The 20,525-nt window shown below is 31.7% G+C and overlaps 1 protein-coding gene across 1 annotated transcript; it reads left to right on the forward strand.

The window, feature by feature from the left end:
* Window positions 1-6,033: 6,033 nt before the first annotated feature.
* LOC111887975 (protein DETOXIFICATION 53) lies at window positions 6,034-14,764 on the forward strand. The gene is made up of 2 exons (XM_023884103.2): window positions 6,034-6,309; window positions 13,198-14,764. The coding sequence occupies exons 1-2, from the start codon at window positions 6,130-6,132 to the stop codon at window positions 14,584-14,586; spliced, it is 1,569 nt and encodes a 522-aa protein (XP_023739871.1). The 5' UTR covers window positions 6,034-6,129; the 3' UTR covers window positions 14,587-14,764.
* Window positions 14,765-20,525: the final 5,761 nt, after the last annotated feature.

Here is a 20,525-nt window from a genome sequence, read left to right on the forward strand (position 1 = left end):
AATGTGTAACCCATATAGGTACATGCAAACCAATTCGTGTGTTACCATTATGTTGTGATGAAACTTACCTATAAACAGCCTCCAATTCGCCATTCTTAACATGCTACCACTTATCAAAGTTCCAAGATAGGTGAAGGGTAGGTAACCCTCAATACAACCTATCAAGGATGCCAAATCCTTAGCCTCTTCCTTTTGAACTCCAAATACCTATAACTTTACTCTTTAACAAGTTGACTTTGAGCCTATTGCTAATGTGGAAACACCTTGAAAGCTGCATGGATTTAAGACATTAAAACAATATCACTCGCACAAAAAAAGAGTGTCGTCTATGAATTGGAATATGGAAAGGTTAGGCCTATTTTTAGGAAGGCTAACCCCTTTGTCAAGGCCCTTTTCTAAGGCATCCTCCATAGCCACATCTAATGGTCACTTTAAGTTTAAAATTCTTCAATATGCTTTCTACATTCCCACTTTCTAAACATTGCTTGTGATGCTTCTGATACTAGGAGCCTTACCGAAAAAGTTTGTGTGCAACAAAACAAAATGTTTCGTCCTTGATTATGCGAGGTGTCACAATCTTGCGGGGTGAACAAATTCCCAAAAAACCATGTCGGATTAAAGATCATTTGTTCCAATTTTTGCGTCCTCATGGCTAAAAAATTGTGTAATTAACCCTTTAGCAAACATGTAAATTCTAATCTTCTTCTAATTAACTTCTAGATAGTTTTAAATCTATTTTCTATTAGAATTAGAGTTTTCGAATAACAATAAAACTTGGACAATTTATTGGATCACGTATAAATACTTTTCGAAATCTGTAACTTGACTATATTCCTATGATTGCAAAAAATCAGATTGTAGGGTAATACAAGGAAAAAAAATCAGATTACAAGACATCATATCTTTGTTGTGTTTTTTGTTTTTGTGAGACAAAATTTCAGTAGAACAACGATGCAATTTTCCTACTAGTTTTTTCCATGACATCATCAACATATAAAGAAGATGGTAGTTTAATTTAGTTATTTTTGGAAGGAAAAGTCACAATTGTTCCCAATAGTATTGATGATTGATTTTGGCAGGAAATCTTGTTCGGGTCAATGCTTTAAGATAACGATTTGGCTTCAGGCAGGGGCATTGCCCCTTCGACCCTGCTAACGGTGATTCCCCATGGAACCCCACTATTCCGAGTTTGTATTTGTCACATCCCCTATTTTTTAGAACAAAAAAAAAACTTTTCTTTATGCTTTCAATAACCGCAACATCTTTGTTCACGGAAAATCCCAGTATAATTAATAAAATATTTTGCAAAAATTATTTCGTTTTATAAAAATATTTTGAGTAAAGGTGTTGTTTCAAAATACAAAAACTCTAAGGATGTCATAATCAATATACAACATATGTTATAGCATAAAGACCTACAACTTTGAACACTATTGCAGATCTTCTCTTTAATCACTGAGAATCCTATTCAAATCTACAATAGTCTTAACACTGCTACTTGTGATGCATGTAAATGGTTGCAGGTTGGGAAATCTGGTGAGATACATAGGGTTTTTAATCCCACCATGTTATTATGGTAATAACCTATAATCAATAAACCTACAAAACCAACTGTTATCTAACAACACAATATAAATGCCTATAAGGCATTTTACCCTTAGTTACTCATCCAGTCAATCCTCATATATTAATCATATAACAATGATCTTATAAGATCTATCCTGAAGGATCACTATAAGCAACGAGTTAACAATACTACTTTAGGGAGTCCTTGGCAGCAGGTGTTAGTCAATAAAGGAATCCATGGGGGGATAGAATACACGAATGAACCAACGATCCTTTTTCGTTGGGTAAGTATGATTCATGAACACCATAAGACTGAGTTTAGTCAGGGGTGGCCATCTATAATCCGTTGGATGACTCAGACATACCTAGCAGCGGTCTAACACATACACATCCTCTCTGGCTATCTAAAAGGAAGGGGAATACTAATATAGAACTCAGTATGCACCCGTACCCCACAAAATCATCAATATCCTCAAACAAAGTTCTACTCTCTGTTCCCACCTCATACATACTCTTGATATGATGCTACCCAATATCCAAAATTAATTGAACTAAGCATCATGTTTAGGTCGCAGGGTATAACTAAAAAATTTAACAATATTCGTAATTAACACAAATGCCATGAATATATAATATCTTTGCAATACATGCTATAACTAACATCCTTTTAACATATCTTCAACTAAACTTTCTTTATAAGCCTTTAGTATATAACTAGACCATATTACAATGCTCATAATCAACACAAATCTCCTCCCTATGTAATATCTCTACAATACAGGGTATAACTAATATTCTCCAAACTTAACTCAAACTAAATATTTTTTATAAGTTTTATTTCATCACTATGCAAGAATATAATGTTTATATATATATATATATATATATATATATATATATATATATATATATATATATATATATATATATATATATATATATATATATATATATATATATATATATATATATATTAAAACTGTTTTCTTATTTATAGCATAATATCACAATACACTATAGGACTATAGTTTTATCCAACTTAACGGGATCTAAAAATCCTTTATACCTCTTAGATTAAAACATGATGTGACTATAATCCCTATAATCATAATTTCAATACTAACCATATCCAGACAACATTGTCATAATTCAATGTATATATCTAACAAAAAATATCAGGTATTTAATACGCATTTATCTTTTTAAGTAATAATATTTTTCTTAAGATTATCATATAGTAATATCATATATTCACTTAACACGTGTATAACCATATTTGGTTCAAACAATGCATTTTGTCAAATATTTGTTTAACATATATTCCAGATAATAACACATTATTTTATGTATAAACTTTCAACAAATATTTAATACTTTTAACAAATACTTTTATTAAAATCCTGTTAATGAAAGTAATTATGCACTCACCAGATATAGGTGAAAGACTCGTGGGAAAGTCAGCTCTTTGACTGACACTTTAGATTTTCCTTTAAAATGACCTAAACACGAATATTACTAAGTCTTAGTATTCATTCGTATTTATAAAGTTTAATCGTTATAATGTTTTTCTAAGATTTATTAATAATCCCAAAAGAAATATTGACTTATAGCTAATAAGAGTCAACCGTGTAAGATCGTATCAGAGGCAAGATCCGTTTGGCATATAAAAGATACACTATTTGGAAAATCCACTTTAAACACTTCACAGATCTGGCCTCGATATCATTCCCATAAGTAGATCGACCTGTATAACGACTGGTATTATTGATAAATCTTGTTTATAAATTCATAATAATGACTATGGACATAAATATAAGTTGTACTTAAAGCGTAATTGCAACTTAACTTACCTGATTTTCTGACAGAAGTTCAGAAAGTTCGCGGGCAGAACTTTGATACCAAATACTTCTTTTTGACGCTCTTTCTTTCATCGCAACACTTCGTCGCAAACATTTCAGGACTCAAAAGGCCAGAACTTTAGAGAGAGAAAGAGTTTCTAGAGAGAGGAACTCGGATGAGCAAGGAAATGAGAAGAATGCCACTCTATTTATAGGAGGTTGAACATCCACGTCCTTTGAGTATGGACCAAGTTTTGTCTATATCTTCCGCGTACGAGCTCCATGTTTGACTTTCTTTATATCACTAACTTTGTATCAATGAGACTACAACTTTCATTTAGACTCATTGGCTAATTCTCATTCTATCTTAACTTTACAAATCTATATCGAATTTGCTACATCTGAAGAGTAGGGACCAAGTTTCATCCATATCTTTCGTGAACAAGCTCCGTTCTCGACGTTATCTATATCGAAGGATTCGTAATTTCATGGACTCCAACTTTCGTGTAGATAATTTTGTCTAACAAGTGACCGATCTTTATTCTGTACTTTGTGACACATACTTTTGTACTGTATCGTTATGAAAAATTATAATTTCCTCATACGAAGTCAGACTTACACGTTCTTTATATACACACTTTCCTTTTTACGGTTACTACGACTTTCGTTTAGATCACTTAGACTGATAAGCAACCTATTTCTGATTCACTTTTTATGAAACAGATAGTCATATCTGTTTGAACACGAAACTTAAGAAAAATCATAACTTTCTCATACAAAATCAGATTTAGGTTTTTTTATACTTATAGAATTGTTATTACGACTACTACAAATTTTGTTAATATTATTTATCATAAATAATTTTTTATTTTTAATGTTGTTTTATCGTTTAACAATAAATTTTATATTAAGATTTTCTACAAATATTATACACTAATAATATTTGTTTACGTATCGAGTAAACGATAAATATTATTAGTTCGTAACACCTATGAAGAACAATTAATATAATCAATTATTTAATTGTTTGATAAAATATATTATTATTATTATTATTATTATTATTATTATTATTATTATTATTATTATTATACTCTAAACGTTTAACCCGAATTTGTAGGCATTACAGTATTAGTTATATGTTAGGGTTAAGAAGGGTTTAGGGTGGAAATATGGATTCCTTATGGATCACTCAGGTTTGCTTTCCGAATTGATATTTCTACCATATGTCCGAGTTACAAGAAATTCAGTCTAATATAATCAAGAGGGACACTTACGAATCTAGGCACAAAAATGTAAGCCAAATCCCTAAAAGAATTATGAGTTCGTCAGAAAAGATAGAAAGCTGAGAAAAGTGTGTTGCGGCTCAAAGAGAAGAGGTGTATTTGTACTTGACAATTATGATTCTGGTCTTTGCAATTAGTCAAGTAATACGAGAATTAATGGTATGATCAATAGTTTCTAAAACTAATGAAGTTCACCAATTTTACCATAATCATGCAATGGAATTTTACGATAATCACCCTTTAAAATTCAAATTTTCCAAAACTAAATTAGTCGTATCTATACTTCACAGCATGACCACCGCTAGGGGTTCTACTCCTTGGACCCTGCAAGGGGGTGCAATCCCCTTGACCTACATCATTTTGTTGTACAGAATTATAATTCAATCTTATATATGTGTGCCCTCCGCATACACCAAACATATAACATAACGTACAAACTATAAACCCTTGGTCACATATTAGTTCCAATTCATAAAATGTCTGGTCTCACTAAAAACTTCAACAACCCGAGTGTGCACTTCGCACCCCTGTCTCAAAATACAGCTAAATGGAACTCAGCTTATCTCAAATGAAATATCGACTATACTAATTGTAAATGTGTTGATAACATTAAAATCACTAACATTTTCGGTTGTTAAAAAAATTTATGTACGTAAATATTTTTATTCAAAGTTTTAGCCGTGATTTCCCACACCAAGAATTTGAATTACGAATTTATTAACCGCAAATTGCATAACTTTAGAACCATATACATGATATAATGTGCCGAGCTAGTTATATATTATATTAACATTTTAGATATCTTTCTAGGCTAATCATGGCATGCACGTAAAGCATTGAAAATAACAATGCTTATTGTCACCAAACATTGAGCATCGTTGTATATATGGATGCGTTTTAAAAATGATAATGCCTTAGTGAATAAGAGCTCAAATAGTTATTTTTTCTCTGTTGGAGAAAAATGGAAATGCATTGGCGAATGCATTCAATCATGTGTTGATGACTTGGAGTTGAGTTGTAACATATGCATGCGTGCCCTCATCTTTTGTCTTTCAACACTTCCAAGGCCATGGTCGAGGAAGAAGTTCACAGCCAAGTATTAAACGACGAACCAGCAGAACCTACTTCGAAGATTTTAAGGTTCGCATATATATTCATAAAAAAAGGCATTTTAGTTCTTCTGAACATCATATTATTTTATGCTTGAGGATATTATAATTTATTTCTGTACACCCATGAAAACAGCCCATCATTTCCGAAGGAATACTTTTCCTTTGAATTCATTCAAATAATATTCTTTATGAAATCCACTCTCATTCCACTCTGTAACCACGCACCAGTTCCTTCCTCTGAGTTCTCTATTTCTTTAATATTTCTCACGACAAAACACACGAACTATTTTCAGTGAGTTATCTCCAGTGTCTGTTTCAAAAGCGGGCATGTGCATTATGGATGTAAATGAAGCAGGGCCTAGGGATACTGATACTGTCATTGTAATCAATCATGAAAAGATTAAACAAAAGAAACAACCATCAAAGATTCAAGATAATGGAATTCATGGAGCAAGAGAAGCAGATAACTACTGTAATCCTCTTCGCAGACAAGTACTTCTACATAAGGTTACTCTCTCTCTCTCTCTCTCACACTTTCTCTCTCCCTCTCTCTATATGTATATATATGTATCTACTATACCGAGTTAGAGGCTTAGGATTCAAATCATGGATTAAGCTCTTAGATGATAAACCTTAATTTGAGTGCATAAATGTCATATATCTTAATGCATTTTCATGTTTATGGTTTATACAAGTGGCCTAGTTGGGGTTAGTTGATCATGTGTAACATTCCGAATTGTTTTGATGTCGGTCAGTTTCCACATAATATCAAATGCTTACTAGAAAATGTCCGTTCTTTCTCTTGTTGATTTGTAAACTTAGTGTTCTGCTTTTCCACGTATTTTTAGTGCTCTTTTAAGCTACTCATCTACTTCATGCACACCTTATTGAAGTTACATATATTTATCGAAGTGTAAAAAGATAGCATTTGTCAATGCTCATATACAAAGCAATATAACGTGGGTGAAAAATTTATGTTACGGATTCACATTGTTTCAGAATGTAACATTACATGGTAATTTGTTCATAACTGAACGAAACTAAACCCTTAATTACTTCATTTGTGATTTGCACCTGTAATGTGGTTGAAGATGATAAATTTAGTTAATAATCGCAAGAATGATTTACTTTTCTACACTGGAAGTACATTCAAAGGAATTGCGGTGCTATGGAAAGGTAACGTCGAGTTACCATTGACATTATAATCCCAATACACAAAATGCTTCAAGATAAACCCCATCAATGCCAACCAGATCGATTTATGTACAATGATTTTGTGCCCGTTAGTTACCACAAATAAATCAAAATCACTTGGACCATCAACTTTTCCATTATGAAAGATTCTCAAACTTTTTTCCGGACCACAAAAGTTTTGAAAAAGGTTAGGGAAAAAGTCACCAAGTTGTAAGTATTATATCATTTACACCAAATTATAAGATACAACTTAGCAATTTTTTATTGGCTTGAGTCGGATTTGTACTTTTCAAGTAGTTTTTATTGTTCTCTAAGCAATTTATTTTCCTGATTGCAAAAAGTTGGTGGTACATACCAACAAAGTTTGCTTTTATTCGGTAAGTAGCAATTATCATAGTTAACTTTTTCCCCGTTTAATATATATAACTAATTATGTGTACATAAACCAATGTAACTAGCATCACATGATTCCCATCTTTCCCAGTTTAATTTCTGAAAAGTAAAGTATGATTGTAAATGGCCATACAAATTAAGCTTATGTTGGTGTACCAAGAATTATTGTAGGTTGATGCAAATTTAGTAATAGTTTAATTAAAACAACTTTTAATCTACTCTTTAATCTATATTTCTACATTTTTGTCCAAAATGTGAATTGGACTCTCAAGTCTCAACCGTAGTTGCACATTTCTAACAAAACCAAATAGCACCAGAGCACATATGGTTAATTAGGCAATAATTTACTAAAACTATAATTACTTTGATTACCTTTATGTTCAAGCCATGAGGGGAACGAATCCATGGAAGTTGCGTTTGGTGACCTTGTGGTTTATACATGTAAATGACCATTGTTCAGTTATAAACATATGTTCATCTCTACCACTTGGGTTTATGATGACTTGATAAGATATGTAAAAGATATAGTGAACAACCCATTAACCCGTATTCAAATTTCGTCACTACTTAGCCCTTGTGGCTGTGAAGGTTCGTCTATATTAACTCCGCGATATTAGGCATATAGCCTCATGTTTCCGGTATGAGATTAGTCGGTGTTCTAAAGTGGCCTAGAAACCCTTGCTAGAAAAGTCCATTTAAAAAAAACATATGTTTACATATGAACATCAAAATGACTTATGTTCAAAAATGAATATGAGTCATTTTGAGGTTTTGTGGTTAAGTTGTATAATTTGATTTTATGTTGAACCAAACCATATATATATATATACATATATATATATATATATATATATATATATATATATATATATATATATAATATACACACACACACACACACGTACGCATATACGTAAAGAGGATTGGGAAGGAGTGAAATTAGGAAAGAAACATTAATACTATGTCCTATATTCTAATAACGACACGGTAGTTTTCTTGTGAAGTATCCAGTGTTTCACAAAATAACAAGACATATCCATAAGAAGTACCATTTTAATTTTCAGACATATCACATATGTTTAGTAAGGCTGCGACAATAGAGAAGTTGAAGCTTATGTATGGTTTCAATCGACCTTCATGATACATGAAGAGATGGTTTGGGCTAGAGAGAGATTAGGTTTAAAGAGTTGCATAGGTGTAGATTGGTTGATCAACCTCTAGGTGGAATATTGTTGCGTTGTGGAGTATGATCTATGTTGTCAGCTATAATGTAGTTCTACGATGCTTGAGCAGAAGGTTCGTGATATTTATCAAAAGTTCTATGATGCTCAATTTTGTGGTGTATGGTGCCAAACAGTTTAGTTGTAGTGCTTAGAGCATAGGTCAGACCTGATGGTGATGTTTTAGGCTTATACGTCATGGCTTACAAGCAACTCTAGGCAATTTTTTCATTATAAGTAGATCTCCTTGTACATTTGTAACTCTAAGCAGCAAGATTGTGGCAACTACAAATCTAATAAAAATATCTTTAGTTCACATATGGATCACTCTGATCGAGTAAACCATATAGATCATTGTGTTCTTATATCACATCTATATTATGTGTGTTTATTGAAATCTTATTCCAAGCACAAATCTCATTTGAGAAAACTATATAATTTAGGAGTAGATTGTTAGTATTGCAAATGATCGATTGTTAAACATGCAAGTACGACTAACCTTTTGTATTATCAATCGTTTATTTGATCGTTCGCCTTTAATTAGACTTCATTTTGGTCCTCTATTTCTTCTCAATATTCTTGTTTGGTATCTTTATCTTTTGTGTTGGTTTAATCATTCAATACTAACCTTTATTACTACCACCTTTGTATGCTTCTCCATCTTATGGTCGCTCCAAAAGAAATGTCGTGATCCTGCATTCTAGCACTCTGGTATTTAATTTCTTTGGCATATGACGTAGGGTATATGGTTAACTTTGAACTTGAAATTTTTGATACTTCCCTAAATAATAGATTTAGATTCTATACTAATAAAATAATAGTTATTTTGTCATGTGTCATCATATTACACATCTTAATTAATATGTTGCCACTTGTCAATATATTAGTTCTTCATTTTAAATTTTTTAGATCTCCTCATTAATGTGATGCTATTTGTCAATGTATTTATTCTCTATTTTAAAATTTAAATTTTATATTAATGTTTTTATTAATTCACAAATAAAAAATGTCTAATATATATTAAAAATTAATTTTACATATTTATTTGAATCAACGATTATAATTTCGCATAACTAAAAAAATATCTTTTAAATTAATAATTTATTTAAAATAATTGATTAATAATTTTGAATTTTTACTATAAAAGTTTAATTAATTTTATAACCGTGGTTCCCACGGGTTATAAACTAGTATAAAAATAAAAGTATACATCATAGTTTATACTACAACAATTACAGAATGAATAGAAATAGTATTATACATCTATTTTCGATGACAATATAAATAATTTTTATTTTTCAAAAAAAAAATATCATATATTTCCATCCTCTCACTGTAAAATATTATACCTAATAAGTACATCCACTATCGATGGTTTAATGAAATGTTTGAATGAGATGAAAAACCTAATTAACATCCAATAGATGAAACTCAATTATAATAAGATACCAAGTTTATATTCAATTTATTTGGAGATTAATATTGATCATTGAATTGTTTAATGAGGGAGAAAACAATTTTTTACTTTTTGTTTTGAATATAGAGTTGAACTTGATAGTGTTAAGTCATTGAATTAAATGGTAACTTTATATGAAAAATGAAATGATTCATATGTCAATTCAATAAATTTAAAAAGTGTTCGATGCATTATTAGTATCCTTAATTGTTTGGGATCTTCATTTTTCTCTCCTTTTAAGGAATGTTCCTAGGCCGTCATAGTTAAGTTCATTTATTGTCATTATCAATATCAATCGGATTGTAAATGAATCGTTCAACGAAAATTCGTTTACTTTTATTATTTGATAAATAAATAAATATTAATAAGATTTTTTGTTTGAGCAGTTAAACGGACAAATACAAGCAATATTCTTATTCGTTAGTTTGCATTCGTGAACATTCATTAATGTGCACTCATTTAAGTTTGTTAGTTTATGTTTTATTTTTATTATTATTATTATTATTATTATTATTATTATGTGATAGGTTTTATTGGTTATAAATCTACGCATGAGGCGAAAATTATTTAATTCTTAAATTCAAATGCAACTTATTTGGATCTATGTTTTCTTTAATGATAACAATAAATTATGAACATCAAGAACCCTAATGATAACTTGTTATAATCGAAATATACATAGGATTAGGGTTACATATCTCTTGATTATTGTTGCAAAGAATCACACCAATATCCTTCTTGAAAACCTTGGAAAACAAGCACCAAAAGTCTAATGTCTCTAATGGTTTGTACCCAAAACACTAGAAACTCTAGAATGGAGAGGAGAGAGAAAGAAATTTCATTCTGATGCTTCTTAGGAAGGTCATGAACCAAAATAATGAACCAAGGGGTCCTATTTATAGTTTAGGTAACTTGCAGGTGAAACTATATTTTAATTAATTAAATAATAGATTTAATCTCAATTCAAACTCTTTCTTTATATGCATCTATGACGCTTCCAAAAACCCTAGGAATCAAGTTAAAATCGTCCATAATATGGATGGTTCTAGAATTGGTTCTTTTCTTCAACTATTAAACAATTACAATTCATCCTTTGCACCTTTAACTAATTCCGATTAATCCCAAAATAATTTTAAATTAATAATTAATTAATTATAATTGATTTCGTATTAATTTATTAACCATATAAATTAACAAATCAATTATTTAACTATTGATGTCATGTTAAGTTGTTAATCAGAAATAAAATTAACATATCAATTATATATTCTCAATTAATATATTAATCACATAATATATTAACAAATCATTTCTCTTCTTCTCTCACTCTCTCTCTCCTAATATCATTTCTAGTAATTCCTGGTTATAAGGGCAACCCAAAAGGACATTACTTATATTTTCAAGTTTACACCAATTTAATTATTAGCTTAGCACTAGTACAGAATTGCGTTATGACATCGGTTTTTGAAAACTAGGTCTTCTTGGTTTTCATATTTCTCTTCGCTAAAGGTCATAAACTAATTCACATGATTGTTTCTACGACACTTTACTAAAAATGAGTCACCATTGCACACCAGACTTCACACATTCACGTCAATTTTACATAAAAAAGTGACAATTAGTGCGACGACCTTAAACGGTGGTCAAATGTCCTCTTTTTATAATGGGTCGGTTATTAAGCGATACAAAAGGTATTGAGGTTTCATTTTAAGTGATTCAAATCTTATAATGAAATTTATAAACTGAAAAACCTTTGACAAGTCATGCCACGATCGAAAACCATGGCCAAGTGTCATCTTTTAAAACGGGTTTTCTTATGTCATTTGTACATTTACCTTGTTTCAGGTATTATGTGAGACATAAGACATAAGGTGTCGAAGTTTCATTTTAATTGATTCCCTTTACTTATTTAGTTTAGATAAATATTAAACAATTACATTCACCCATTGCACCTTTAACTAATTCAAATTAATCCCAAATTAATTTTAGATTAATTCTGATTAATAATTAATCAATTCTATTTGATTTCTTATTAATTTATTAACCATGTAAATTAACAAATCAATTATTTAACTATTGATCTCATGTTAATGTATTAATCATATAAGAAATTAACATATCAATTATCTATTCTCAATTAATATATTAATCACATAATATATTAACAAATCATTTATCCTTCTCTCCTAATATCATTCATAGCTATTTATGGTTATGAAGGCAATCCAAAAAAGACTTTACTTCTATTGCAAGTTTATACCAATTTAGTTATGATCTTAGACACCTTAATCTAACAATATGTTATTTAATATATATATATATATATATATATATATATATATATATATATATATATATATATATATATATATATATATATATGTGTGTGTGTGTAATATAATAAAATATGTATAATTTAACCAGTGAGAGTGAAAGTGGCACTTCTAAACGTGATCTAAGTTTTAAAACCTCTAGAGTTCATAAAAATATCAAAATTGACACTAATAAGTACGATCCACGTACGAGAAATGTTAACAACGAGCGTTTACGATTCTTGATTTGGATGTTTAGGCTTATATATATATATATATATATATATATATATATATATATATATATATATATATATATATATATATATATATATATATATATATATATATATATATATATATATATATATATATATATATATATATATATATATATATGTTCATTTATGTTTTTTTGAAGTTTGTTAATTTATGATCGTGTGTAGCAATTCGTTTAGCAACTTAATGAACATAAACAAAAAGATTTGTTCATTTATCAGTTCGTATTTGTTTGTATAAGTAATCTAAACAAATTAACAAACGAACACGAACAAAAAGTTTGTTCATGGTCGTTCGTTTAATTAGTTGAACAAATGAACGAACATTAATAAACTCGTGCTTGTGTTTATTTGGTTCGTTTACAGTCTTAAGATTATTAATTAATACATGTATATTTAGATCATTTCCGGTTATAATTAAATATTTTGTTTCCTTTCTAAAGAAAAGTTAAATATTTTTTCAAAATATGTGGTCTATAAAAGGTTAAGTTTACTTTGTGATTGAGAAAAATTGATATATTTTGAATTTGTTTGTGTTGTAGGTGGTTGAAGAACTAATATTACTAGGAACATCAGCATGTCCAGTGGCAACAACCACCTTCCTTGTATTTTCGAAATCCGTAATCTCCATGCTCTTCTTAAGCCACATGGGAAAATCTGAACTAGCAGGAGGTGCTTTAGCCATTGGTTTTGCAAATATCACAGGCTTCTCAATCATGAAAGGGCTATGCATGGGAATGGATCCCATTTGTTTTCAAGCCTACGGGGCCAAAAGATATTCAGTTGTTAGCCAAATCTACATTAAAACGTTCTTTCTCCTCTTGCTTATTTCCATTCCCATCACATTTCTATGGCTAAACATCGAGCCTGTTCTACAAGGCCTTGGTCAAGACCGTGTTATCACAAAGGTCGCAGCATCATACTTAGTGTTCTCTCTCCCAGAACTCCCAGCCTTAGCACACCTTCTACCCTTACGTTCCTTTTTGAGGACGCAAGGGTTGAATTCACCTGCCACCATTTCTGCCACTTGTGCTACAATCCTACATCTCCCTATAAATTACTTTCTTATTAGTTATTTAAACCTAGGGATGAAGGGTATTGCATTGGCATCCACATGCTTCACATATAACATGAATATCGGGTTGGTGCTATATCTTTACCTATCAAAAGTATCAATCAAACCTTGGGTTGCAACAACCAACATGGTGTTTGTTTTGAAAGGTTGGGGGCCATTGTTGAGTCTAGCCATCCCCAGTGTATGTTCGGTTTGTTTGGAGTGGTGGTGGTATGAAATCATTCTTTTTCTTAGCGGAGTGCTAGAGAACCCTGAGTCTTGTGTAGCTGCAACTGGGATCATAATGCAGCTAACAGGAATCGTCTATGTGTTACCATTTTCTTTGAGTATGAGCATATCACAACGCGTAGGACATGAGTTAGGAGCTGGGCAACCAGCTCGTGCACAATGGGCTGCAGGAGTTGGGATTTCAATCGCATTTATATATGGACTTGTAATCTTTGTAATATATATTGCTTTGAGAAATGTTCTTGGAATATTGTACACTCATGAAACACAGATCCTTATCTTGCTTTCTTCAGCACTACCTGTTATGGGCTTCGCTGAAGTGGGAAATGCCCTGCAAACGGCGGCTTGTGGGGTGTTGACTGGTTCAGCTAGACCCAAAGTTGGGGTGAGGATAAACATAGCTGCCTTTTACCTTATAGGACTTCCTATGTCAATTGTGATGGCTTTCATCTTGAAGATGGGTTACCAGGGATTATGGCTAGGGTTGGTTGCATCACAGGTTGCTTGTGCGTTGTTAATGGTGTATACCTTGATAAAAACTGATTGGATTAATGAATCTAAGAGAGCAGAGGAACTAACATTGATTGTGAATAAGGATGATAAAGAGTCAATAGAACTTGTCCCTTGATGTTAAGTCTTGTATATAGTTGTTCCAAATTGGGACTTTTTCAGAGTGCTATTGTTTTACACTTCCTGTTTAAAGCTTTTTGTAACATTTTATTAGAGGACATTACTATTCTTATTTTAGTTTCTGCTAGATGATTAATTGGTTTATTGATTTTGATTAGGAGTGGAAATAGAGAGGAAAACCGTACTGAATAAAGTATTTTTATTTTTTTTAGCATCGCATATCAGTGTTATTAAACTTGCAATTGTTCATAAGAGATGATCAATCAATCTTTTAGTATTATAAGACCAAATATAACTTGTGCAGCAAAAAAAAAATATTCTTCATTCTAGTAGCACCATTGTCTCATTTGAGGTCCAAATATCCTAGTTCCAACATAATATTTAGTTATTTGTTCCTAAACTCTGGCTAGTAGGCTAAATTTGAGGTGCTCTAAACTGTTGTTTAAGTTTTTTTAGATATACAAAAATGCCAATGAATTTAGTAATTGATCCATTTTATTTGTTAAATAAGGCATTTTTACAACCTAGGCATGATCAATAAAAAATACAATTTGATAATTATCTCTATATTCATCTAAATTCTTATTCATTCGATTTTAATATTTTTATCTTACGTTGATCATTCTTTTGAAGGGTTTTAAGCAATACATCAATCATATGATGTACATGCAAACCCTAATAGCTTTGGATCTAGTTTGTCTAATGAACAGACAATTGATAATCCAAAGCCATAAACCCTAGATCTAATAAACTATAACTGAAATTAGGGTTTAGATCTTACCTTTGATTGTTATATAGTAATAACAATCAATCCTTGGCTTCAGAAAGCTTAGTACATCAAGTGTTGCACCTTTAATGGAGTCACAAACACCACTAAGCAACTTGGATGAAGAGGGAGGAGAGAGGAGGCACCAAAAACGGCTAGAAACCCTAAGGGAACACTTAGCCACGTTTTTGGGTCTCAAGGGTTCTTTAAATAGGTAGGCAATTAGGGTTCTTTAAATAGGTAGACAATTAGGGTTATCTAACAATGAAACCCTAATTTGACTGCTTAAGCCCTAAGAAACCCATGGACCCCTTCTGGAACATGCCTTGAACGATTTCTAATGGGCTTCCCCATAGAATTCATCCAACCTATTATTCCAAGGTGATCCATAGCCCAATTGCAGTTATCTTATAATCATAATTCCAGTCCCCTAAGATTAATTAATATCTTTTAGCCACAAAATTAATTCTTTATTAATTCTTGACTAAGATTAATTAAACCATATGATTTCTCCTTTAATATATTATTCTCATAATATATTAATAAATCATAATTAAACCTTTTTCTCCTTAATTCATCCTACATATTGCTATGGTGAAGGCAACCCAAAAGGACCATGCTCATAATCGGGTCAAATACATACCAAAATAGTTATGGACTTAGACATTAATCCAACAGTCTCCCACTTGGATAAGTCTAATAACTATTTTGCATAACTTCAGAACCTGATCAGCAATCGTAGCTTTCAAAAGCCGCTGTCAACTCTGATCTTATCAGATACGCGTGTCCTTTAGATAAGGAATTATATATTCCTCCATTCTCAAGATATCATATAGACACGAGACATGGATTTAAATCATTCTCTCTGTTTATGTATTGTTTCCCGACATCTGATTTATGACGACTGACAACAGACTACAATTGAACACATCAACTTAGTCTCGGCTTAGCCAAGCGCTTAGGGTGTCATCACTAAATCATCGAGGGGCCCACATATATCGCTTTTATCCCACCTTGGGTAAAAGGAATGGATAAACTTTGACTCAAATGCTTGCTTGCACCTACTAATCGAATCGCACACAACAATAAGTTTTATAACACCAAGTTACTGGTACGTTTACTTATCATCAATGTGCAACCGACCAACAAATAACAACTCATATGTCTTAGTTTCAAGAATATACAATGTTATCGTCTCACTAATCACCCGTGATAAATCCATGAAGTGATTCAAGTGAGCGTGGGTTTAATCCAATACTTTAATCTTATCAAAGCACTCATGAACTCTGCAACAAACTTGTGCTATGTCTAAACACTTTAGACAATCTACAGACAGATTCATGACAGTCTTCCTTCATACCTACTTCCAACGTATGACCGACTGTGGAGGTTCGAATAACCCAGTTATTCTGGAAGTCAAAACATGCAAAATGAAATACAACAATAATACTTAATCCTATATGGCCCCAAAACTTTTGAGCATCAATAAAACATTTTTATTTAAACACAATATTGACTACTCATTATTCATTGTTTAATGTTTCAGATAATCAACTTATTACTTGAATTACAACAATAGTTTTCCCATGCTCCAAGCATGCACACTATATTACCTATGATCCTTACTTTGTGAAATAGATCAACTGAAAACCTTTCCAATGAAACTCATTTCACAATTCCCAATCCTCATCATTAGTGTAAGAATACCAAATTCTTGCCACTTTTGGAATATGTCAGATTCTAACATTTTATGCAATGATCCTTTCGTAATGTAATAGCACAGAAGTCACCAAGACTTGGCTAATGAAACTCCAAGGTATTCTATCGGAAATTGTTACAATAAAATTCCATAGAAGCGAATTCTCACATTCAAAGTACATTCCTTTGAACATCCTTCTTGCATAAAAGTTTCTAATCTAGCCATAGACTCTCAATATCCAACTCCCAATATAGAAACAGTTTCATATTTGTCATATGACAACTCATTCTAAATAGAGTCTTATTTATTCAAAATAATGTCAACATGGTCCATCCAATACTATACTTCCAACTACTCACAAGCAACAAATCCTTAGCGAACCTTAGATCGTCCTTTGATAGTTGTTTAATTATTTTAGCCAAAACTTTTCTAGTCCTTTTACCCTCTTAATGTGCTAAGCATTTGGAAAATTTTAGAATGATCAAACATTATAGCATATGCAATCGATCCTATACCTGAAGCGTATGGAACACGATTCATAATGTCTCACATGAAGACGTGATACTTTACCAGTCTTCTGCTATAATATTTCTAATTGCCATGTTCTCACAATTTTGATTATGAAAAGGGATGTCGTAATCATAACCAAATTTTGAGAATGCAATTATCCTTTCCATATATAGAATTTCCTCATGTTGAACCATTCCAACACAACATTCATATATATTTGAATAAATTTGATTAAAATTCCACAATCTAAGCCTTTAGATTTGAAATGAAGTATAATATTATCTCCCTTAATTATAGCAAAACAACTTTTCAACCGCTGCAACTTTGCAAAGTGAACCTTTGTTTTCTATAATTAATATTGCTAACTTGTAATACTTAAAATAATAATAATCATGCTCCCACTAACACAATGATTATTTCCATACAAGCATAACACTTATGCTCCCACTAGCTTTGACATGTATTCAGAAAACACTTGAACTTATAGAAAACAATGCTTATTGAATTCCAAAGTCCATATTTCTAATACTACATGCTTCGATAATCCTTTATCTAAGCTTCTTAAACTCATACACCTTTTCTTAGATAGCTTATATGTGCGCCTAAACATTTTTAGAACTCATGTTACTAAGTCTCAAAATGTTCAGACTAATTGTCAAATCTCACAATTCGAACTATGAAGAAGGATGCTGTAATAATGAATGCCCACCATGTCTTCCAAGCAACTCACCCTTTCATATCAATGTACTTTCCATTGATCAATGTGCTTTTTCTTTATGCATTCAAATGAGAACTCATAGAACTCACATGCATAATTAACTAAATTGGAATGGCACTGAAAAAGAGTATGTCATCCATGATAGGCTTTAAACCTCAAGTCGTGTGCTGGTGATGATCAACTAGGTTTAACTCTTGATTTGTTCTTGAAACCTTTCAAGACCATTAAGACTCCCACTGACTCCTTGACATATAAGATTCTCTTGACCAGAAACATTCCTTGACAAAACAAATATTCAAGAGTTAGTGTAGTTTTTATCAAGACTATTACTTCACATAATTGGTTTTAGTTGGTCTTTGTCTTATCTAAGACATCACAACTTACCAATCTCAAATGTGTAGGAATAAGAAGACTTTTTCCAATTCCACATTTGACGGGTGTTATAAACCTACTAAAGATGTGTCACTCAATTCACAATCTTGGAGTATAAGTCTAAGACTTGATATTGGAATGAAGTATGATTGACTTCTTGATTTAACCATTTCTATTATTCTCGATTCTTCTTCGTAGACATACAAATGCACTAAAGCTCGTCTAGAGGATCAATTGAGATATGGTTCATAATCATTAAGACTTATCATAAAACACAATAAAAGGTACTCTCCCTTCTTCTTAAAATGGAGAAACTTTTATCTTTCTGCCTACTTGATTATTCTTTATTCGTTTTGCTATTCATTGAAACTCTTTCAACCAACTCAGAATTACACTTAATCTTATAAGTATAATCATATTTACTAAACTTTAGTAAATCATGACGAATCTTTATCACTCTTGTGGTGGACTTGATCAATGTACAACCTAGTGTACTCGATCTCTTAGTCCTTCACTTGACACTTTGCCAAAGATTTAGTCTAATTTCCAAATATGAAGTTTCTCATTCATCACGCAATGCATGTTGCATGATTCCAAGTTTCTGTCCAATTGAAACTTAGGCGATGAGAAACTCTTCCTATTTGGTAAATTCTCGACATTTCACAAATAACATAATCAAGAATCACATCCGATTCAACATTGCTAAAATTAGAAATACATAAACATCCATTTTCACATATGCCATTGCAAGGATAAATAAATAAGACGAAATCAAAATTCATTTTATTGCGGAAAAACTTGTCCTTACATTGCAATTCAAATGAAAACTATGCTATTTCAATTTCTAAGCAATCTATTCTAACTCTAAAGTAGTATCTCAAAAATTCGATCTTCAAGCAATGCGATTGAAATCCATTTCTTCACAATTAGATTCAGCTTACTTCTTCCCTTAAGCTTCCTCTCTTTTCTTCGATCCTACAAAACATTTAAAATGTAATCTTATCACATCATGTATTGAAAATCAAAGAATAGGAACTTATAGAGTTAGTTATTGGATTTTACCTGAAGTAGAGCCATACGTCTTGACTCTCCCATCTCTTAGATCTCTCAGGTAGTTTGGGCAGCTTCGTCTCCAATGCCCCTTCTCTTGGCAATAAAAGCAAATGGACTCCTTTGGTACAACACATGAGACAATCTCATGCTTAGTCCTTTCTGCACTTCCAATGTTGCCAGTGTCCATTGAAGTTTGGGAGTTTGATTCATCAGACAAATTTGCTTGACCAGCACGCCAAATCATTGTTGATTCAGCAGCTAAAAGCAAATAGGTGAGATGAATGAGAGTCACGTCACGATCCATCATATAATACTCTCTAACGAACTCATTATATGATTCAGGAAGCGACTGAAGAACCCAGTAAACAGCCAACTCACCTTAAATCTCGACACCCAACATCCTTAACCTGTCAATGTGTGACTTCATCTCTAAGACATGTAAACACAGGTTTCCCATCTTCGTGTTTACTTGCCAAAAGGGCTTGAGTGAGCTTGAACTTTTCAAGCCTTCGAACTTGTGGGTCAGGGAGAATAATTGGAGGAGGTGGAGGAAGTGAAGCATGATCTCTGGTTCCTCGATCATATCGTGGAATATCATCTCCATTTGGAAAACTTGTTCCATGGGATTTGGGAAGACCATTGTAAGATTCAGACATCTACAAAATGGGAGAAATTTAGGTCAATTTGATTAGAATCCTTGATGTAACACCCAAATGAAACATCAAGGCTAGGATCCAACATAATACTCTACAACCTAGAAGACGGATTCCGTAATCTAGTTGCAGAATATTTGAAGGTAGGTAAATGACGATTTACCAA

Source organism: Lactuca sativa, chromosome 5 (genome assembly GCF_002870075.4).
Source record: "Lactuca sativa cultivar Salinas chromosome 5, Lsat_Salinas_v11, whole genome shotgun sequence".
Lineage (NCBI taxonomy): Eukaryota > Viridiplantae > Streptophyta > Magnoliopsida > Asterales > Asteraceae > Lactuca > Lactuca sativa.

Bases quoted from the DNA above. Each gene is read 5' to 3' on its own strand.
- LOC111887975 (XM_023884103.2), top strand. From the start codon at position 6,130: ATGTGCATTATGGATGTAAATGAAGCAGGGCCTAGGGATACTGATACT. The intron at 6,310-13,197 runs GTTACTCTCTCT...TTTGTGTTGTAG, and splicing joins GACAAGTACTTCTACATAAG to GTGGTTGAAGAACTAATATT.